This window comes from Hevea brasiliensis, chromosome 1 (genome assembly GCF_030052815.1).
Source record: "Hevea brasiliensis isolate MT/VB/25A 57/8 chromosome 1, ASM3005281v1, whole genome shotgun sequence".
NCBI lineage: Eukaryota > Viridiplantae > Streptophyta > Magnoliopsida > Malpighiales > Euphorbiaceae > Hevea > Hevea brasiliensis.
In genome coordinates, this window is record NC_079493.1 from 125031297 (window position 1) to 125051795 (window position 20499).

The 20499-nt window shown below is 32.5% G+C and overlaps 3 protein-coding genes across 4 annotated transcripts; all 3 read right to left on the bottom strand.

The window, feature by feature from the left end:
- Nucleotides 1–4578: 4578 nt before the first annotated feature.
- Nucleotides 4579–6791, bottom strand: LOC110633435 (GDSL esterase/lipase 1). Its single transcript, XM_021782032.2, has 5 exons — nucleotides 6372–6791; nucleotides 6172–6293; nucleotides 5529–5753; nucleotides 5098–5353; nucleotides 4579–4924 (listed from the first exon to the last, which is right to left on the bottom strand). Exons 1-5 carry the CDS (start codon nucleotides 6640–6642, stop codon nucleotides 4692–4694), a joined length of 1107 nt encoding a protein of 368 aa, XP_021637724.2. The 5' UTR covers nucleotides 6643–6791; the 3' UTR covers nucleotides 4579–4691.
- A 38-nt stretch (nucleotides 6792–6829) lies between these two features.
- Nucleotides 6830–20496, bottom strand: LOC110633436 (GDSL esterase/lipase 4-like). 2 transcript variants are annotated; one of them, XM_058151479.1, is made up of 3 exons: nucleotides 20387–20496; nucleotides 7679–7934; nucleotides 6830–7575 (listed from the first exon to the last, which is right to left on the bottom strand). In XM_058151479.1, the coding sequence occupies exons 2-3, from the start codon at nucleotides 7854–7856 to the stop codon at nucleotides 7352–7354; spliced, it is 402 nt and encodes a 133-aa protein (XP_058007462.1). In that variant the 5' UTR covers nucleotides 7857–7934; nucleotides 20387–20496; the 3' UTR covers nucleotides 6830–7351. The 2 variants fall into 2 exon arrangements, with proteins under 2 accessions (XP_058007462.1, XP_058007460.1); XM_058151477.1 differs by having other exon boundaries at nucleotides 6895–7578; nucleotides 20387–20495.
- LOC131169324 (uncharacterized) lies at nucleotides 15851–16721 on the bottom strand. The gene is made up of 2 exons (XM_058128539.1): nucleotides 16004–16721; nucleotides 15851–15897 (listed from the first exon to the last, which is right to left on the bottom strand). Exons 1-2 carry the CDS (start codon nucleotides 16719–16721, stop codon nucleotides 15851–15853), a joined length of 765 nt encoding a protein of 254 aa, XP_057984522.1.
- Nucleotides 20497–20499: the final 3 nt, after the last annotated feature.

The following is a 20499-nucleotide window of genomic DNA, read 5'->3' on the forward strand; positions in this document are numbered from 1 at the left end:
AAATTTTTATTTATATGGATTCAATAATTTCTTTTATTGAAATTTGATGTTTACTCCTAGAAAAATAATTATAAAAAATTTATTTTAAAAATATATTATAATTTAGTTTGACAAAATATTTTATTGTAATTTGAATAATTGTCTATACATTTTTATTGTAATCATTTCAATTAAAATTAATAATATATTAACGTCGGTGTTTTTTCATTCTATTAGCATAAATATTTTTTATTTTTTATATAAAAAGAAAATTTTAGTTATTAATTTATTATTTATAAATAATTTAATAGAATTAATATATTTTTCAATCTTATTTTTAAAATTTTTCTCCATATCATTAAAAAATATGAAATTACGTAAAATATTATATATCAAATGAAAATTAATAATATTAATATTTATTGATATAGATGTACACAATTAATTTTATCAAATAAAATTAAAAAGCAAATTGAAAATAATTAGAAATAGAAAATCGATATTATATGACATTATACTAAAATAAATTTATTTTATTATTATGTGTATAAACTCTTAAATAATTTTGAAAAAAGTTTAGATTTTTTACGTTAATTATTTAAATTTTTTAATAATTATAAATTGATAAAAATTAATTAGTCTTGATAAACTCAATACTTATGAACTACCAAAATAATAAATAGTTAAAATTATATGTTTATAAAACACTTACAATTATAAAATTACATTATGATAATAAATTTTTTTAGTATAGATTTCACCTCTATAATTTCTTATTTCTATTAATATACTTTTATTTTTATTAATTTAATATAAAAATGATATATACATATATAACATAAATATCACAAAACATAAAAAATTATTATAATAATAATTAATATGTTATAATAATATTATATTATATAAAAAATAGTAAAATAATATATAAAAATTTTAAGTTATGAGTACATACAAGGAATATAAAAAAAAATGTAATATAGATTTAAAGAAAAAACTAATTATATAAAAAAGTGGGATTAAATTAAAAAAAAAATTGTGGTAATGATGTTGTTTGATTCAATCAAGAGGGTTGGTTGGCAATACTTGTTAATAATTCACCAAAAACATTTAAAAAAAAAAAAAACAGAAACCATCAATCTCACTTTCAATTACTCTATCTAACTTCTTGTTGAGGTAGTAATAAAAAATTCCAATATAAAATTTGTGGTGGTAGCCATTTCTTGCAAATATTAGAAAAGTTGACGTTCACACATCTCCCAGCAGCCATGCTTGTTTTATATATTTATATATATATACAAAAATGAAGAGGAAATTAAATTCAATCGATTTCGCCACAATGTGCGCATCACTAAAATTGCACATCTATGTATTCAACCCCACATATATCAATGACACATCCACATTAATTAATTTCCTTTTATTGATTTCACATGTCACTCGAGTGTATATATCCATATAATTTTCAATTGTTGAACCAATTCAAATCATATTATATAAATTTATAATTTTTTTTATTTTTTATTAATTAAATATATAATTTTTTTTAATATAATTGAGTTTGATTGAGATTTAAATTCAAAAATTTATAGTATTGAAAACTATTCTAATATTACTAAATTAAAACTATATAAATTACATTATATATATTCAGATGCTATAATTTTGTAATTTTTTTTTTAATATTATTAACATATTTTTAAGATTATAAAATATTAAATTTAAGTTTCAATTAAAATTAAATAAAAAATAAAATTATCTATATTTTGTAATTTCAAGAGCTATCAATATAAGAGGGAGAAAAAACCCATATAGAAAGTAATCGGAAGTTTGGAGCGATACAAGAATTGACTCCTAAAATATATGCGTGGGTGGACAAAGTGGTCATGAACGTGTGGACACTTGTTAAATTGTCTTTTGATAATGCAACCTAAATTCTGATTGGTGGGTGGGGACACTTAATTGCATTTGAATAAGGACTTTGTACAAAAGCCAAATCTTTTATTGTTTGGGTTTGAAAACTAGAGCTAAATACCATCACAATATATAGGGCTTGCATGTGAAGAAATACCCTGATTTTGAAAGGCATGCAAGCTAAGCTAGGTGCCTTGTCTACTATCATTTGTACACATAAAAATTAATCTAAATTCTCTTAAATCTCTTTTTTTATAATAAATCATAGATAATTATTAATTAAACTTATTTAATCGATAATTTCTGTAGTTTATCTTTAATAACATTTATCAACTAGCTAATCAGAGAAAAAATAGTTAAATGGAGAAAAAAAAGGTTGAATTTTCTAAGTTTCATATCCAATGGATGACTTTTTCCCCTATAGTGATAAGTGAGGTGTCCACTAAAAAATATAATAGAATATAATTAGTGTGGACAATTAATGCCACATGCGATTGGTATGAAAATAATTTTCAAAGACTAATTGACATGTATTAAATTGAATATGCAAACAACACATAGGCATTATTTAAAACAACACATTAAAATAAAAAAAGAAAAGAGTGAAGACTAGGCAACAATAAGTTGCTTGGCAGTTAAGTGTATTTATGAATTTATTATAAAATAAATTAAAATTTATTCAATAAAAAAAAATTGAAAGAAGTGGGAATTTGGTGCATCGAGTGTACAGTAATATAATAGAATTGGGTTTAACGTGGCCAGATATTAGGGGGTTACCTGGACCAAGTTTACAGGATGACGTGGCAATGTAGACGTTTCATGTCCACAACCACGTGAAACGTGCAATTCTTCCAGCCGACATCGACGCCACGCGGCTTGTCTCTAATAGCTAAAAAAAAAAACAAAAGGTCGCATTACAGAATCTAGATGGCATGTGGGGCCCATAGTTGCTGTACTCACATTCGTCGGCGGCGGCACTGCTCTTCTACTCGATAGCATAGGATGCCACTCTCCCTTTCCTCTCCGTATAATATAAAAAAATACAAAAACGATGCGTCGTTTTCCTTTTATTAAAAATATTTGTCTTCATTGGAGTATCAAGATGGTGACTTTGTCCTTAGTGGGCAGTGATGACTGAGAGAGGGCAATAATTGAGAACGTGGCTTAAACAGAAGGCAAAGAAAGAAAGAACTTGTCAAAGAAAGCTTTTCAATGATCCCAATCATCCTGTGGCTGTTGTGTAACGTGTATAACCTTCCTTGCTTGTTCTTGGATTCTTCACATTACAAACCCGTCGCCACCGGCCGATCTGGTTTGATTTTAGATCGAAATCAATGATTTTGATTCAAGATTTAAAAAGATCAGAATCAAATTTATAAAGAAGGTTTCCAAGAAAATTCATGTGTCTGCTATTGTTTGTCTTTCTTGCTTTATTTTCCAGAGACCTTATCTCTTATACCCTTTTCATGTCATAGCATGTTCATGTGTACACATGCCAACAAACTTGGTATTTTAATTGTCGAATTTTGCATCACTTAAAATAGCCCTTGTCAATGACCTCAATAATTGGTGCAAATTATTTGTGTCATTTTGTCAAACACCTTTCCTTCACTGTTTATCTGCTTTCAACTTCTTTTTTTGGTGGTTTTGCATTATGCTTTTAATACTTGCCTACCAAAATTCAATATTTGTTTGCTCACACGCTACTTTCAACTTTCTAGTTGTTTTCACTCCACCTATTTCAAGACTTTTCTCTTTTGTTTTGCTCATTTAATTGTAATTTAATTACAATAAAAAATTATTCAAATCAAAGTATGTGTAGAAAAACACACAATTAATCATATAACATGTTTAAATTCCCCCCCCCCCCCCCCCCCATTAAATTTTCAAAGTTTCCAGGCTGAATAATTGTTTTTTTTTTATTATTTTGTATTTTATTTGATTCAAATTAAATATTTTTAATTTAAAATTTAACATTTTAACAATAAAAAAAGATAATAAAATAAAAAATAATAATTTTATAATTTAATTTAATACACTAATAAAATAAATTATTGACACTATAAATTATTTAAATGACAAGTGTGTGAAGCTAAAAATTTTTCATTTTTCTGTACAGGTTAATGTTTTTTTAATTATTTTACATTAATATAATATAATATAATTTAATAAAATAAATAATTTTATATTATAATTTATTGAATGGAATATACATTGTCAAAGGTAATTGTAGCTCACACGGTAACTATTGAACAAAAGACTTATGTTAGGTTTAAAGACTTAATGGCTCAAAAATGGATCAGGTTTTCGATTTATGGATTACTCGGTTAATTCATATTGTTTTAATAAAAATAAGGCCTTAAAAATAAATCAGACCAGTTCAGACTCTGACTCCCTATTAAATCGATCCGACCAGCCACAAGTTAGGTTGTTTTGCCCCAATTGCTAATGATTTTGGCTCCTATCTAGGCTAGGGCTTAGTCTCTTGAAAATTTTATTTATTTGGGCATGAGGTGTCAAAAAGGTTGAACTTATCTCATTAGCAATTACTTCATGAAATGATGGTTATGGGGGAACCACTTCATGTGCTTTTTTCTGTGTTTGGCTATATTCTGTCATACTTAACATGTAACTGGAAATTGTCAACTAACTTCTGGTCATATCATTATACAGGTGTTGGATATGAGCCAAATAACAGTTTCAATTTTCTTTCCCAGAAGAAGTGATTGTCTCTATGGCAAGAAAGAAAACAACATCATCATAGGAGTCTAAATATACCACAGAGATTTCTTAAAAAATCAGTGTCCAAATAGCTGTTTCACATTGTAAGGCCCTGTGACATTTGGTTTTCCACTCCATAGTAGCTCAGCTAATTGGTGGTTGGTCATTTCAGTAGTATGAGCACCATCAAACCACACATACTCACTTGGTCTACGGCATAATTCATATGGTTCTTTCCCTTCTCTTCCTCCACATCCACTTTCCCTGTATGTTCCACTGCCACAACAGGCAACCTTCCCCTCCTTGAAACCTGCATGCAGATTTTGCAAGAAATTAACACAGACTCTGCATATGAAGTATAAACTCTTTGGTTGCATTTGGTATACAAGGTATTATTAACAGGGGCATAATCAAGCCGAGTCCAATTAATACAGTATCAAGACTTCAAAAAAGAGCTTAATAAAGATTGTCCTCATAACCTACCATATTTTGAGGGATTATTCACTCTATCCCCAAGTGAATTGTAGTAATCAAAGATTGCATATTTGAATCCTGGTAACTGGCTTTCTAAGTTGTTAAGAGTGACGGAGAGGTATTCATTGTGTAACCTTGCTAATGCTAATGGTATTTCAACGCAGCTGCTGCCAAGCTCAGGATTCATTGCTTCCATTACAGGTACGCAACCCAAAGGCCCTACATTTTGAAATGCAATTTTTCTTGCTCCTAGGCTATAAAATTCCTGCAAATGAAAAAAAAAAAAAAAAAAAAAAAAAAAAAAAAAAAAAAAAATATATATATATATATATATATATATATATATATATATATATATATATATATGATGAAGGCATTGAATATTACACTTGGTCATCTCTGCAGAAGGATTTGACATATGGTGAACAAGATGTTCTTACTTTGAGCACCAATGTCAGGTTGCCAATCACCATTTCTACATATGCTTGTTGGTAGGATTCGCTGGCCTCAGGGTTTGAGGTATAGAAGCTAAAATAATCATTGCCTCCGATACTAAACAGGTAAACAGCTCTCCTCAGGACCTTCTCTGCTTCTGCATCATGTAGTTGCTGCCTCAATGACTTTTTCAATGTCTTAAAGTACTCTAGCTGCATTCTTAGTTGTATCTGGTAATGAAAATAGCATTTTAGATTATAATGGTCCCAAAATGCAGCATAAAGCTCCTTCAATTGGTTAATTTTCAGTTTAAACAAGCAAGAAGGTCATGAGAAATCAACAATCATGGGTATCCCTTGAAGAGAAGTTGTGCATTTAATTGATTGCTTAGTTATATGAACTAAAAGATTTCATAGTTAGTCCTTGCAATAATAGTAACTAAAACTGATTTCAGTTATGCCTAATTTGAAATTAAAAAGCAAAAAGAAAAAGAAGTAGAAGAAGAATCTGGCCATTAATACACAAATTAACAACCACAGACTAATTCTAGTACAAGAATTGCTGCTTGAGGATATGGAAATGAGATTATATTGATTAATGAGAAGAAAAAAAAAAAGAATCTTTACTGCAAAAATTAGATCTACATACTGTTCCAGGATGAGTTCCGTCAAGAACACCAGCTCCAGCTGAAGCAAAGTTAACCCCATCAGCTAACCGATGAGCCCCAGGTTCCATATAGGGTGGAAGTATAGGTAAATCGGCGAACTGGGCTGCAAACCCAACAATCAAACAATGTTTGTGTTCCATTGAATGATAAAATCATTTCAAGTAATCAACTAATGTCTTACCGATAAAATCAGGAACTATACGGCCATCGGAAAGCCTCCCTGTAGGGTGGTTGAAGAAGGTCTGACCATATGGCCAGTATGTTGCTGATATGCCTTCTCCAGTACTACCATTGAGGTATTGATTATTCCCTGGATCAAAAAGTGAATCCCCAAAGACAAACAAGGCCTTATGTTTTGCCTCTAGCTTGGATTGATCATAGCAGGAATTGGGATTCTTGAAGCTCACACATAAATTTATCACACAGAAAAGGAACCTTATTACAGTTTCCATGAGCTAGCTAATGGTCTTCACTGCTCCCTTACCGACTCTGGGTCTGGGTCTGGGTCTGCTGAGAGTCTTTTTGTTAGTTTCTTGAAGATGCAGTGAGCCATCAGTGTGTGGTAATAAAAAAATGGGGATATGTCGCTTCCTTCAATGTTTTTTTTTTTAATTTTATTTTATTTTATTTTTTTTTTTATGTTAGCATGTATCATAGAATTTTAGGTACACTTACAAGTCAACTTGTTATTAGCAATCATTCTGCTTTGGGCCAGAGGTGGTTCTCTTTGGATGGGAAATTGTTCCCAGTTCATGGGCTTCTGTGAACTAGTGTCTCCAGTCAATGGGCTACAAGATTAGAACTAAGAAAATTCTAACAACTACATATCCTTGTAATTTGTTATGCAGTTGTTAGAACTAAGAAAGGTTCAGTAACATTTGACTTGTCCCTTTGAATATGATGCCCACCATCAAAAAGCAGAGCCACTGCCACATACATTGTATGGCTGTGTTCCATTGTTCTTCCTCCATAATACCAGTCATTTGCACAGTTACAATCCACTGCCGCAACATGCAACTTTTCTCAATTTTGAAGCCTTTATAAAGTCAAAATTTTTTATAAAATTTACTGCTAATGGTCATAGATACAGAAAACTCACTGATAGCAAAATATGAAAAGCCATAGACTAAGAAGTGTCAATATGCTACAAGATAATCAGAACTAAACAAATTCAAAGAATTGCTTAACGTTATAAGGTCCAATGACATTTGGTGCTCCACTCCAAAATAGTTGGGCAAGTTGTTGGTTTGTCTTTTGAGTATGATGTCCTCCAAAAAGCACATAGTCATTACGGTTGCTACAAAGATTGTAGGTTTGTGTTCCATTGCTTCCTCCTCCACAATTCCTGCCATTGTCCAAGCCACTGCCACAACATATAACTTCTCCTACTTTGAAGCGTTCAGAACATAAAAATTCAAAATTATGATAAGATTCATAAGGACAATTATGGCAGAACTAATATAAGTTACTGGAAGTGATATAGCATACCATATTTAGTTGGATTCTTTATTCTATTAGCAAGAGCGTGATAATAGTAAACAATTGAATACTTGAATCCAGGTAACCTGCTCTGCAGCTTTTTCAAGGCAACAGATAAAGCTTTGTTGTGTTGATTTGCATGCTTTGAGAAGCTCTTTACACAGCTACCATTCAATTCAGGGCGCATTGCTTTAATTGTTGGATAGCAACCCAATGGTCCAACATTCTGGATTGCTATTTTTCTTAATCCAATTTCATACAGTTCCTGCAGAAAGAACAATTGAAAAGGAAAAAAAAAAAAAAAAAAAAATCTTTTCAACTAGATTCCAAGATCAATGGTTCCTTTCACATACCTGAGAAACCTTTTTGTAGCTTTGAAGTGATTTTGGCTTGGTTCATGCATGAATCTTGATAATAAGCTTGTTGCATAAATGATATCAGGTCTGGATGCAGTGAGATACAATAAACAGCCAATCACACTTCTGTAAATTCCAAAATCTATCTTCTCAGAACCATTTTCTTTGCTCAATTTTTCATTTTGAGCTATAGGAGTATCAATGCTGTTGTAATTTTCCATCCCAAACTTCTTCAGAATTTCCCTTGCATATTTTTCTTGACATATAAATGTTCCTTGGTTTATTTGATGAACTTCCAAACCAAGAAAAAAAGTCATTTTCCCAAGATTAGTCATCTCAAACTCAGATTGCATCTCCTTCTTGAAGTGATTTATAAGATCAATATTACTACCAGTGATTAGAAGATCATCAACATACAATGACACTAGTAGTGTTTCACCATTTTCAATCTTCACATATAATGTGGCTTCACTTGAGCTTCTTTTAAACCCCAATTGCAATAGATGATTGTCTATTCTGCTCTACCAAGCTCTAGGGGCCTGTTTTAATCCATATAAAGCTTTTTTGAGTAAGAAAACTTTATCAACTTTATCTTCTTTTCCCTTTACTGTGAATCCAGAAGACTGTTCCATAAATATCTCCTCTTGCAAATAACCATTCAAAAATGAAACATCTAAATTAAGCAAGCTTTTCTCTCTATATTCATGCTTAAGCATCTAAATTAAGTTAGAATTTGTTAAAAATGAAACAAAAACAACATGTTAAAGGACATAGTGAAAGTTGGCCAGCCTAGGGATAATTTGAATTTGATGGATTTTGATGCAACTAAAGATGTAGGCAAGCTTGATTGAATATGTAGATGAGATTTATACACTTTGATTTCATGGATTATGATAATTGCATAATTAGGGTTCTTGATCAATGGGAGATTGGGGAAAAAATTGGAAATTTGGGAAATTGATGTAATTTAACCTAATTGAGGTTTAAAATGGTCAATTGGTGTGAAATGGAGTGTGTTTGAATGGTTAGAATTGGAATGGAATGGTGAATAATAATGGTCCAATATGGACAGCCTAACCATGGTCAATTTAAATGACCATAACTAGAATTATGTTGCTCCTATTGATATGAGGTCAATTGGCGATGAAAATTAAGACCCAAAGCTACAATTTTTATGTAGAAACCTTACCCTAAAACTGACTATAAGTGGGTGTAAAATTAGGTTAAATCCGGATTTCACACACTGCCCCTGTACAGAATTGACCATATAAATAATACTTGTTCAAATAGTCATAACTTGGTGTAGAAAGGTCCAAATGACCTGACTTTTGGACCATTGGAAAGCTATGACATAGTAAAACAACTTTTGTGAAGAACACAAATCCAAATTCTGACAATAACCTAGTCAAATTGCCAACTAAAATTGGTTTCTAAAATCTACCAGAACCCTAATTGCCTAGAATTTTTGGGTTTGGACCTAATCTGGCCAGCCACTTTAGAAATAGCATAACTTAAGCTACAAAACTCTAAATGAAGTGATTTAAAAAGAAAATTAAAACTAAGACATTAAGGAATAACTTTGATGAAGGAAAGTTAGCCAAATTCCTACTGTAGAGGGTCCAATAGAACAGTAGAAATAAGTGACCTAAAACTGAAATTTGCCAATTCTCCTAGGAAACCTTGAATTGAGTTTGGTAATCAATACCAATAAAAATGAGACCCAAAATGTGGTATGTGGGGATAATTAGAATTAGTACACCTATTTAGTAGGAAAAAGTCAATATTTTGACTTAATGGTCAAATGAATAGTAACCATAACATACTACATATAAAGAGTTCAACTTCTAAGGGAAATTATGAGAGGAATTTATCATGCATGCATTTAAGTGTTAGTTTAATTATGGAAATAGATTGGACGATTATTGAAACGCTTTAAATTATATGTTTCAGTAGAAAAAGATACTGGACAAGAAAGGGAACCAGTGAGTCAAGGCAAAGAGGCGACTCACTAGAGGTTTGTACACAACTAATTTTATTCAATTAATTTTTAATTTTATAAATTGTTTTGAATGAATGGTAATTATAAATGTTTCGGTTGCAATTATGATTTTCTCATTGAATTTATGAATTATATGTTGCCAATATCATAAGAATTTGAAAATGAATTGAATGTGATTATTGAATTGGAAATGTGATTGTGTGACTAGAAAATCTTGAAATTTGTTTTTAAACCACAGTTAGCATGATAGTCCCGTACGGAACTCCCCAATAGAAATGACTCTTTGGGCTTTGATATTTGACATTGAATATGTCTCCTATTAATAACGATTAGTAGGATGATAATGTATGAGTACTCATTAGCTAGCCAGCCCTTCCCTCATTAATAACGGTTAGTGGGGTGATTTGCTTTGTCGTGGTGTACAACACGGCATTGATCGTGAAATTTTGTATCATGGTTTGGACTGTGTGTTCTTGGCAACACTTGTATTTTGTGATTTGTGAAATATAGTTTGAAATACATGATTCATATTAACTTGAGATTTTGGGAACACTTTGTTTGTTATGAAAAATTTGATGTGTGACGCTTTAATATACTATGGTTTATAATGAATTTGAATTTTCTTAGTTGTGTACCACTGAGTACAATTACTCAGCGATAGCTTTTATTTGCTATTGCAGATAAGGGAAAAGACAAGGCAGCAGAGTGAGCTACTATAGTGACAGAGGAACACATTTTGAGGATTTTGTATGGGTATATTATTTATATCCTTGTGATTTAGTTTGATGTAAATATTTTTATTTATATGTATCTGGTGAACCAGTCGAGCAGTTGTACAGTTAAATTTGTAATGATATTATTTTTGTTTTCTTTCTTGCAAAATTAAGACTTTTGTACTTATATTGAATATATTAAATGAAGTTGATATTTATTTTAAAATGTGTTGAATTGAGAATTGGTGGATATTGAAAATATATTGAAGTTGTGTTGAATTGAGCATTTATGGAGTTGTGGTTGAGAAAAATACATTGGAAGAACTTTCTTTTCAGGTTTTGGAAGAACTGTTTTTTTAAATTACAGCCGGCACTTTATCGAAATTTTTATAAAATTACGAAAAATAAAATTGACCAAAATTTTAACTTATCATTTAAACTCCAATTCAGGGCCTTTAAATAATGCTATAGCATTACTTTACAATTTAAAATGAATTGGATTGGTTTAAAATCTCTTGTAGTATATTTATTGGGTTATTGGTAGCCGAAATTGGGTAATCCATTAGGTAAACTATGGGATCATGTTATGCCTTACGGAGGGGTAAGGTGTGACATCTAAAGCAATGAGAAGCCTTATTGTATCATACCTTGCAACTGGTGCAAAGGTATCTATGTAGTCAATACCAAATTGCTGTGAATATCCTTTCACAACTAACCTGGCCTTGTGTTTGTTCATAGAACCATCGGGGTTTAGTTTTATCCTATAAACCCACTTCACTCCAATTACTTTTTTATTTCGTGGCCTATCAACCAATTTCCAAGTTTCATTCTTATGAATCATCCTCAACTCCTCTTGCATTGCATTCATCCAACTTGATGATTTCATTACTGCTTAAAGGCTTGTTGGCTCAAGGAATCCCACATTGCATCTCTCATAAATATCCTCTAAGGATCTAGTGCCCCTCAATGCAAATTCTGAATCTGTGTCACTATCAGACTTAGTTTCTTGTTGTGCTTCTGTTATTTCTTGTTCTTGAGGAATGTCCTTTTGAATTGAATTGTTATTCAAAGGCTCTACTTGTAATTTCTCCCAATCCTAATATGCTTCCTCATCAATTTTTAAATCTCTACTAATCATCACCTTTTGTGTTTGAGGATTGAACACTCTGTAACCTTTTGCATTACTACTATAACCCAAAAAGATTCTAACTTGAGACTTGTAATCCAACTTATCCCTTTTTAATGCTGGAATGTGAGCATAGCACATGCTTCCAAAGACTTTTAAATGCTCAACAGATGGTTTTACCCCAAACAAAGCTTCAAAAGGAGTCTTATCTCTCAATGCTTTTGTTGGAAGTCTGTTAAGAAGGTAAACTGATGTGTTTACTGCTTCTGCCCAAAATTTCTTTGGCAGCTTCTTCTCAAACAAAAGGCATCTAGACATCTCCATAACAATTCTATTTTTTCTCTCACTCACTCCATTTTGTTATGGAGTGTAACACCCCCATTTGTATAGCCTGGTATATTTCACTATTTCGATGACTAGAGTCGGACCGGATAATTAAGAGGATTAGAACCACACTTAAGACAACTAGATAAGCGATAAAGACACATAATTAGTGATTGCCAATTAGTTAAGTATAAACAAGAAAAACATAACATAAAAAGTTAAATGAGCCGAGAGTCGCAGCGATGGGTGACCTTCTCAGGAAGGATTGCGAAGTCATTTTAAACTCAAATTTCGAACCGTAAAATGTGACGCTGCAGTCCTTAGGACCATTACGAACACAGTGGAAAAGAGAAAATCACGAAAAAGAGTTGTTAAGCCAGTCAAATAATTAGGTCAGGAAGCCGGAAGAAATATTGAATTATTTGCAAACCGGATTGAACCGGTGAGGGGCAATTTGGTCAATTGACCCCGAGAGCTGACTCCTGACCTAACTGTTAAATAAAATCGAAGAAAAAAAAATTCTGGAATCGAGAATTAAATTAAAGAACTAATAAAAAAATAAATAGAAAAAAAAAAAGAAAAGTAAAAAAGGTATTACATCATGGATGACATCAATTATGATGTCATAATTGAAATTCAATTTCCTACCAATTTTGACTAAGTTAAAGCTATAACTAAAGACTAAAATAATAAAAGAAAAGAAAAGAAAAGAAAACAATCTTCTTCTTCCCTAATCCCTTGTGCCGCCCCACCTCTCTCATCCTCTCCATTTAAGGACTCCATGAAAGCTTGGGCAAAGCTTGAGTTCATTCACCTAAATCCTAAATTCCCCAAAAATTCTCTACAACAACTTGTTATTTTCACTTGAGGAGGCATTAGAAGAAGGAAATAAACAAGAAAAGGAAAAGAAGTGAAGAATTGAAAGTCAAGTGGAGGTATGTAAATTAACTTGAAAATTTTAGCTTAATTGTTGTGTTTATAGCTTAATGAACCAAGAAAGCTACTTAAAATGAAAAGAAAACAATTGATGAGGGATTATATATGAATTCTGTCAGCAGTAGATTAGGGATTAAATGGGTGATTTTGATGTAAATTATGAATTAGTTAAGTGTGAATGAGTGTATCAATAGCACATATACATTTAGAATTCAACAAATGCAATAATTTAGTGAGATAGGGTTTGGACCTAGGGTTTTGGGAGGCAAAATTGTGAGAAATTGGTAAATGATGTCTTTGACCTAATGTGAAGTGAAAAATGGTCATTTGTGACTAAATGAGTTGTGTTGGAATGGTTGGAGTTAGGGCCAAATTCGGATGGAGTTAGGGCCAAATTCGGATGGAGTATGGTCATGCTGCTGGCAGCATGACTAAATTTCCTTTGAGGGACCAAAAATGAAATTTTACAAGTCCAACTGGTATGAGACCAATTGGGGATGAAAATAGACACTAAATGACACAATTTTCATTTAGGAAGTATGCCCAAAAAGTGACCAAAACCTAGTAAACAAATTGATCAAAGTTGGAAAATTGCAGGCCGCCCTGTATAAACTGACCAAATGAACAGTATTTGTTCATTTGGTCATAACTTGAGCTAGGCAGGTCTAAATGACCTGAAATTTTACCAGTGGTTAGATAAGATATATACCTAAAACTTTCATGAAGAACACAAACCCAAATACTGCCATTAACCAAGTCATTTGGCCACCCCAAGTTGGTGACCCAAAATTGCCAGCACCAAAAATTGCCCAGAATTCTGGGTTGAATCCAATCCGGCAGCCATGGTTCAAATGGCCATAACTTGAGCTACAAAACTCCAATTGGGGTGATTCAAAAGGAGAATAAACTTAAGACATTAGGAAACATTTTCTATGAACAAAGTTTTGCCAAATTCCAACAGTAAAATGACTAATGGAACAGTGCAACTTAGGACTCCAAAACTGAAAATTGGCAATTTTGCCTAAAAGACCTAAGTTTTGAGAAAACAACCAAAACCAACAAGTTTGGTGACCAAAATGTGGTATGTGGGTGAAGTTGGAATTCCCATACCTATTAAGCCTTAGAAAGTCAACAAATTGACTTGAATAGTGTAGTGAATAGTAACTCCGAAACACAAAATTTAAAGAACATCGAGTTTAACAGATATAAACTAGATAAAAGTGAATTTGAATTTATTTTGGATTTATGCTAAGTTATGGTACTGAAACACTGTGAAACTGTGTGTTTCAGCTGAAAAAGACTTGGAAGGTCTGAGAGACTGAGTCAAGGCCTAGAGGCGACCCACGTCAAGTTTGTGCACAATAAACCTTAATTGAGCATTTTGTCATTGAAAAATTGATTTAGTATAATTTATGAAAAATTGATGTTAATCATGAATTGTGTTGCCACCTTGTGAATGAAATTATGACTTTGAAAATTTATCGGATTTCTCATGAATTATTTGAATAAAATGTTCGAAATGGATTTTTTATTCACACTTAGCATCACAGTGCCTTATTACTCCTCCATTCATGGGGTGAGATCGATTATTTTTCCTCCCTCTTTGGTTTACCAGTTGAGGTTGTAGATCAGATGAGTACTCATTAGCTAGCTAGCCACCTCCCTCATTGATTTCGATTAGTGGGGTTGTAGATTGCTTTATCGTGGTGTACAACATGGCATTGATCGAAAATTTTGTGTCATTGCTTAAGTTGTGTATGATTTGGCAACACTTTGTTTACTAAATTATTTGATCAAATTATGTTATTATGAGTTTTGATAATTTGAGAAATATTTAAATTGTATTTTGTCAATGAATGATTTATGTATTGTATTTTAAATTTTTATTGTGCACCGCTGAGTACTGAGTATTTTTATACTCAGCGATAGCTTGTTTTGCTGTCGCAGATAAGAGAAAGGAGAAGGCAGCAGAGTGAGCTGCTACTGATATTGAGGACTACACTGATATTTTTGTACGGGTATTGTTTTATATCATTGTAGTTATTTTGATGTAAATATTGCTATGTTTTATGTATCAATGTAAAGTTGAGCAGTTGTATAATAAATTGTAATAATATTATTTTTGAAACTTCTTTTTGTAAATTAAGATTTGTATTTGTGAATTTCACACTTTATGCACTGTGAATGAAGTTATGAATTATTTTGAGATGATAAACCTTGATTGGATTGTGGAATTATTTTGAAGTGGATTGAATTGAGTTGACTTGAGATTATTTGAAGGTTGGAAGTTGTGAAAAATTTATTGGAAGTGTTTTTCACAGGTTTTTGAAGAACTATTTTCTCAAAATATAGATGGAACTCTGTTAAAATTTTTATAAAATTTGCGGAAAAATTAAAATGGTAAAAATTTTTTACTAGTATTTAAACTTTGAATAAATGATTTTAATTCCTACCAAAATGCTCACCACTTCCAAAAGGTAAGAAAATTATTTTAAAATCTCTTGTAGGGTACTTAATGAGTTATTGGTAGGTGAAGTTCGGTAGTTCATTAGGTAGTCTACGGGAACATGTCATGCCTTACAGAGGGGTAAGGTGTGACATGGAGTGTAACTGACTATAAATTGATGTTGAATTTCTACATCTTCACACAACTTTGTAAACCCTCTGTTGCAGTATTCAGTTCCATTGTCTATTCTAAGAGCTTTAATCTTGAAATTGCTCTGATTTTCAACCATAGTCTTGAATTTCTGAAAGATATTCAAAACTTCTGATTTCTGTTGCAGAAAATGCACCCAACAAAACTTTTCTAGATGATGTTTTTTTACTATTTTGGACATGGAGGGTATTTATTTTTTCTTTCTCCTGCTTTGCTATTGTCACCTTCCCTTTTGTTTCTTTTATCAGTTGTCCTTTTGCCTTCTGAGTTGAACTGATCTCTACCTTTATTTTTCATGACAAATGCATTCTCAGTTTGATATTTTAATGTCAAAGATCTTCTCTGTTCAGTAGCTTGCAGAGCATTAACTAACTCTGCAAGTGATATTTGATAAACATCCTTTGAATCTTTAAGAGAGGAGATTTTTGCTTCAAACCTTTCAGGAAGACTCACAAGAATTTTTTCTACCACCCTTTTATCTGGCAAATCCTCTCCAAGAACTCTGATTTGATTGACAACTTTTATAACTTTATCAGAATATTCTTTGACATTTTCTGTCTCCTTCATCTTCAAGGCTTCGAATGTTCTTCTCAAATTCAAGACCTGCATCTGTCTTGTATTCTCACTCCCTTGAAACTCTTCTCTAAGCCTATCCCAGGCTTCTTTTCCAGTTTCACATGCCATAATGCGTGTGAATATTGACTCAGACACAGCTGAGTGTATGTAGGAGAGAACTTTAAACTTCTTAGCTGATTCTTCAGCATAATGCTTGAGTTGAGTAACTGTTGAGTTTGCTCTTAAAGGTGAAGGATCAGCTCCCGTTTCTACTACCTCCCATAAATCCAACCCCTTTAACAAAGCCTTCATTCTCATAGCCCATATTTGATAATTTTCACCATTAAAGATTGGAGGTGAAAGAGCTCTAGCATTACTTGAAGCCATTTAACACAGCATATTTTTTATTTTGTTTTGTTGGTGAGGTTTCCTTGCTTGTTTTCTCTCAGAATTCATAGTCCTCAAACATCATGGAAGGCTCTAATACCATTTTTAGGTTGTTTCAGACAAAGAAGTGGAGAAAAAACTTACTTCATTCCTTTAATACATATGCATATATAGCATCACAAAAGGTACATCAGCTATCACATGTTTAATTACTGTTTACATCAGCTTTTCTACCTAAAAAACAGAGAGCCATACTTGGCCATACTTAGCCATACTTTCCAAACCAAAAAATTAGGCAAAGTACATTGATTAAAATGAAACAATTTCTGGATAATGTGACAGTAAAAATGTCATAAATATCATCACACAACAAGCAACACCTGGTAACTGGAAACCTACATGCAGACAAGAAATTGCAAATAAATTAAATGGATTTGTATATTTTGGATTTGATCCACATTAAACTAAAAACACAAACAAACATGAGAAATACAATCATTACTTACCATATTTTGAAGGGTTCTGAACAATGTCATAAAGCAACTTGTGGTAACCAAAAACAGAATATTTGAATCCTTGTAATTGGCTCTCTAGCACTGGAGTTGCTTTAAGTAGAGTATTCTTATGTAGTATTGGCATCACTAAGAGTCCTTTTACATACTCATCACCACCTCTGAAACATGAAAACTCCAATCATTGTCATTGGCATTTTTTCGTTTCAGAAATGGAAACTTGGAAACTATGGGATACAACATGTCCAAAAAAAAAAAAAAAATTAAGATGGAAATGCATTATCTACCGTTGGAGATGGTTCTTTGCTTACGATTGGTTTTTGTTAATCCTTCCTGCAAAACTTATCGTTAAGCAGCCCAAAGCCACTTGGTTTTTGTTAATCCTCCCTGCAAAACTTATCATTAAGCTACCCAAAGTCACCGTTAATCCTATCTTCTCTTATGCCTGAACTTGCTAGATCAATCATTGATTTCACAGATGTCAGAGAGTGGTCTGAGTCTCATTGGTGATGTTCATAGTGAGCAGGGGAGTTGATGAGGAGAGAAAGACTTGAGAGAGAGAAGGGTATCTTAGGCAAACCTTTAAGTCTTTGATTCACCAATGGCCTCAACCAATTTTTCCTTGTCTTCACCCCTATATTTTGAGGAGAAAATTATCAAATATGGGCTATCAAAATGAAGTCTTATTTACAAGCTTTTGATTTGCAACGATCGGGCTCCAACCACTGGAGGAATTGTTCGCTTTGGCCATAAGCCTCACGGTTTTATCCCATAGGTGGAATGCAGAACTTCCCAGGAGGTTTCCAGGGTTAAGCGTGCTCGCTTGAGAGAAATCTTAGGATGGGTGACCTCCTGGTAAGTTCTGTATTCCACCTATGAGACAAAACCGTGAGGCTTACGGCCAAAGCGGACAATTCCTCTAGTGGTTGGAGCCAGATAGTTACATAATTTATGGGATTCAGTAGAAAATAATACTGATCCTACCCCACTACCAGAAAATCCAACTCTTGCTCAAATAAAAATTCATAATGAGGAGAGAGCTAAGAAATACAAAGCAAAAACTTGTATAAAATCTTCAGTTTCTGAAATCATTTTCAAAAAGATTATGGCTTGTGAAAATGTAAAAGAAGCTTGGGATTTGCTCAAGGAGGAGTATGAAGGCAATGATCAAACAAGGTTCATGCAAATTTTAAATCTCAAAAGAGAATTTGAGATTCAAAAAACGAAAGAGTTTGAAAATGTCAAAAACTATTGTACTAAGCTCGTGTCCATAGCCAACAAAATTAGACTGCTTGGTGAAGAATTTCTTGACAAAAGAATTGTAGAAAAAATATTTGTTAGCCTCCTTGAGAAGTTTGAGCCAAAAATTTTCTCACTTGAGGTTCATGCAAACTTTTCACTAATAACTGTTACAGAATTAATCGATACTTTGCAGGCTATGGAGCAAAAAAGAGCAATTAGACAAAAAGGAACACTTGAGGGAGCCTTTCTAGCAGCAAAGTCATCCGCAATGAAAAAATTTCCACAATGTATTATTTGCAAAAGATTTAACCATGAAGAAAAGAATTGTTGGCATAGAGGCAAATCACAATGTTTTAATTGCAAAATATTTGGGCATTTGTTAAAAGATTACGAGTTTAAAAATGAAGAAGCAAATTTAGCACAAGAGGAAGAATCTCTTTTTTGAAGTTTGGAGAGAAGTGCTCCAAGAAAATCAGAAGCAAAGGTTTGTGAGAAGTGCATCAACAAATGGTGAGAAGTGCATCAAAATTGTCAGTTGGAGAGAAGTGTTCTAACATACAAATTTGTTGACTGGAAAGAAGTGCTCCAATACTCAAATTACCAAATGGAGAGAAGTGCTCCAATAAAAATAAATAAACAAATTATTTTGAATCCATGTTTGAATTAAGAGAGAAAATGTTAGAATCTAATTTAAACATGTTTGATTTAATCTTTATTTTTTAAATTATTGCATTTCAAATTTTAAGTAGTGATCTAATCTTAACTAATGGTTGAGATTTAAATGAAATTTTTATTTTATTTTGTTATATCTAAGTACTACATAAGTAGCACATTAATTAAGATTATCAATAAAATCATAAAGATTTCTTTCTATTCAATAAAATGTTTTTTATTCTTTTACTTTAATTTTTACTTTAACATGTATCACATGCCTAGTAAATAGTAATTTTCTAGCTTTAATTTGAGGGAAATAAATAGCTTGGGCTTTGGACACGAAAGGGGCCGGCTAGCTTCCCTAAAGAAGGAAGATAAACAATAGATGTAGAGAAAATCTCTCGATATCAAGCAATAATTTATTAATTTGAAGTGAAACTCACTTGTTCTTGAAGAAAGCATGAAAGCCTCCTATAAAAAAATGATATTAAAATTTTGGTCTACTCATCATTGAGTAGATAGTAATTTTCAAGCTTAACTAATTGTTTTATATTATAAGGTTTTGTAAATTCAGGTTCACCATTCCCCATAAGCTTGGCCAATATGATGTTGACACTTTCACCAGGATGGAAACTATCAACAAAAACAAATTCACTTGAATTACTGCACAACTCGTAGGGCTAGTTTTAGCTATTTTTTCTTGTTTTTTCCATAGTTTTCCCTTCAGTCTCTAGTTTTTGGAGTGTTAGCTCCTCTTTTAGGATGGGGTTTTGCTGGGTTTTAGTAGGGACGATTGCACGATGAAGAGATCTCTCTTACAAGTTGCTGTGAAGCTCCATGATGTAGATCGGTTGGCAGTGGAGGGGTATCAATTTGGTCACCCTTTCCTTCAAGGCAAGTCTAATAGCCCGTGTTTGCCAAGCCTGTTCACGGTTTCGACCGGCGCTGGTCCTAGTGCCGGCTCCCTTATGGTGAATCGCTGCGTTTCTTCCCCGATCACTTTGGTTTGAAGGAGTAGAGCGAAGAAAAGTTTTGTTAAGTGAAGTGCTACTTCCTTGTACTGGTGTGTCTAGCTTCTTCCCTGCCCTTTTGTCTACAGTATTCCCTTAGGCGGCCGGTTTTGAGCTACTGTTGAAGAGGAGTTGGATGAAGTTGGGTTTGGGCAATCTGATTCTTCCCTAGGGTTTCTTCTCGGCTAGGGCTTGGGTTTGGGTTGAAGTGATTGTAGCATTTTATTTTGGGCTTTGGGCCTCGTACCCATATTTCATATAAAAAACTCGTAGGGTTCTATTCCACAATGATTGCCAGCCGCCCCACCACAACATGGAACATCTCCTACCTGGAAACCTATGTACGAAACATGGATATGC

What these genes read in the sequence shown, in the direction of transcription:
- LOC110633435 (XM_021782032.2), bottom strand. Translation starts at nt 6,642, where the DNA reads ATGGAAACTGTAATAAGGTTCCTTTTCTGTGTGATAAATTTATGTGTG. An exon ending in ACGGAACTCATCCTGGAACA is followed by an intron (nt 5,754 to 6,171) that starts GTATGTAGATCT and finishes TTTCATTACCAG; the next exon opens with ATACAACTAAGAATGCAGCT. An exon ending in GAATAATCCCTCAAAATATG is followed by an intron (nt 4,925 to 5,097) that starts GTAGGTTATGAG and finishes ATCTGCATGCAG; the next exon opens with GTTTCAAGGAGGGGAAGGTT.
- LOC131169324 (XM_058128539.1), bottom strand. Translation starts at nt 16,721, where the DNA reads ATGGCTTCAAGTAATGCTAGAGCTCTTTCACCTCCAATCTTTAATGGT. An exon ending in TAAAAGAAACAAAAGGGAAG is followed by an intron (nt 15,898 to 16,003) that starts GTGACAATAGCA and finishes TTTCTGCAACAG; the next exon opens with AAATCAGAAGTTTTGAATAT.
- LOC110633436 (XM_058151477.1), bottom strand. Translation starts at nt 7,856, where the DNA reads ATGCGCCCTGAATTGAATGGTAGCTGTGTAAAGAGCTTCTCAAAGCAT. An exon ending in AAAGAATCCAACTAAATATG is followed by an intron (nt 7,579 to 7,678) that starts GTATGCTATATC and finishes AACGCTTCAAAG; the next exon opens with TAGGAGAAGTTATATGTTGT.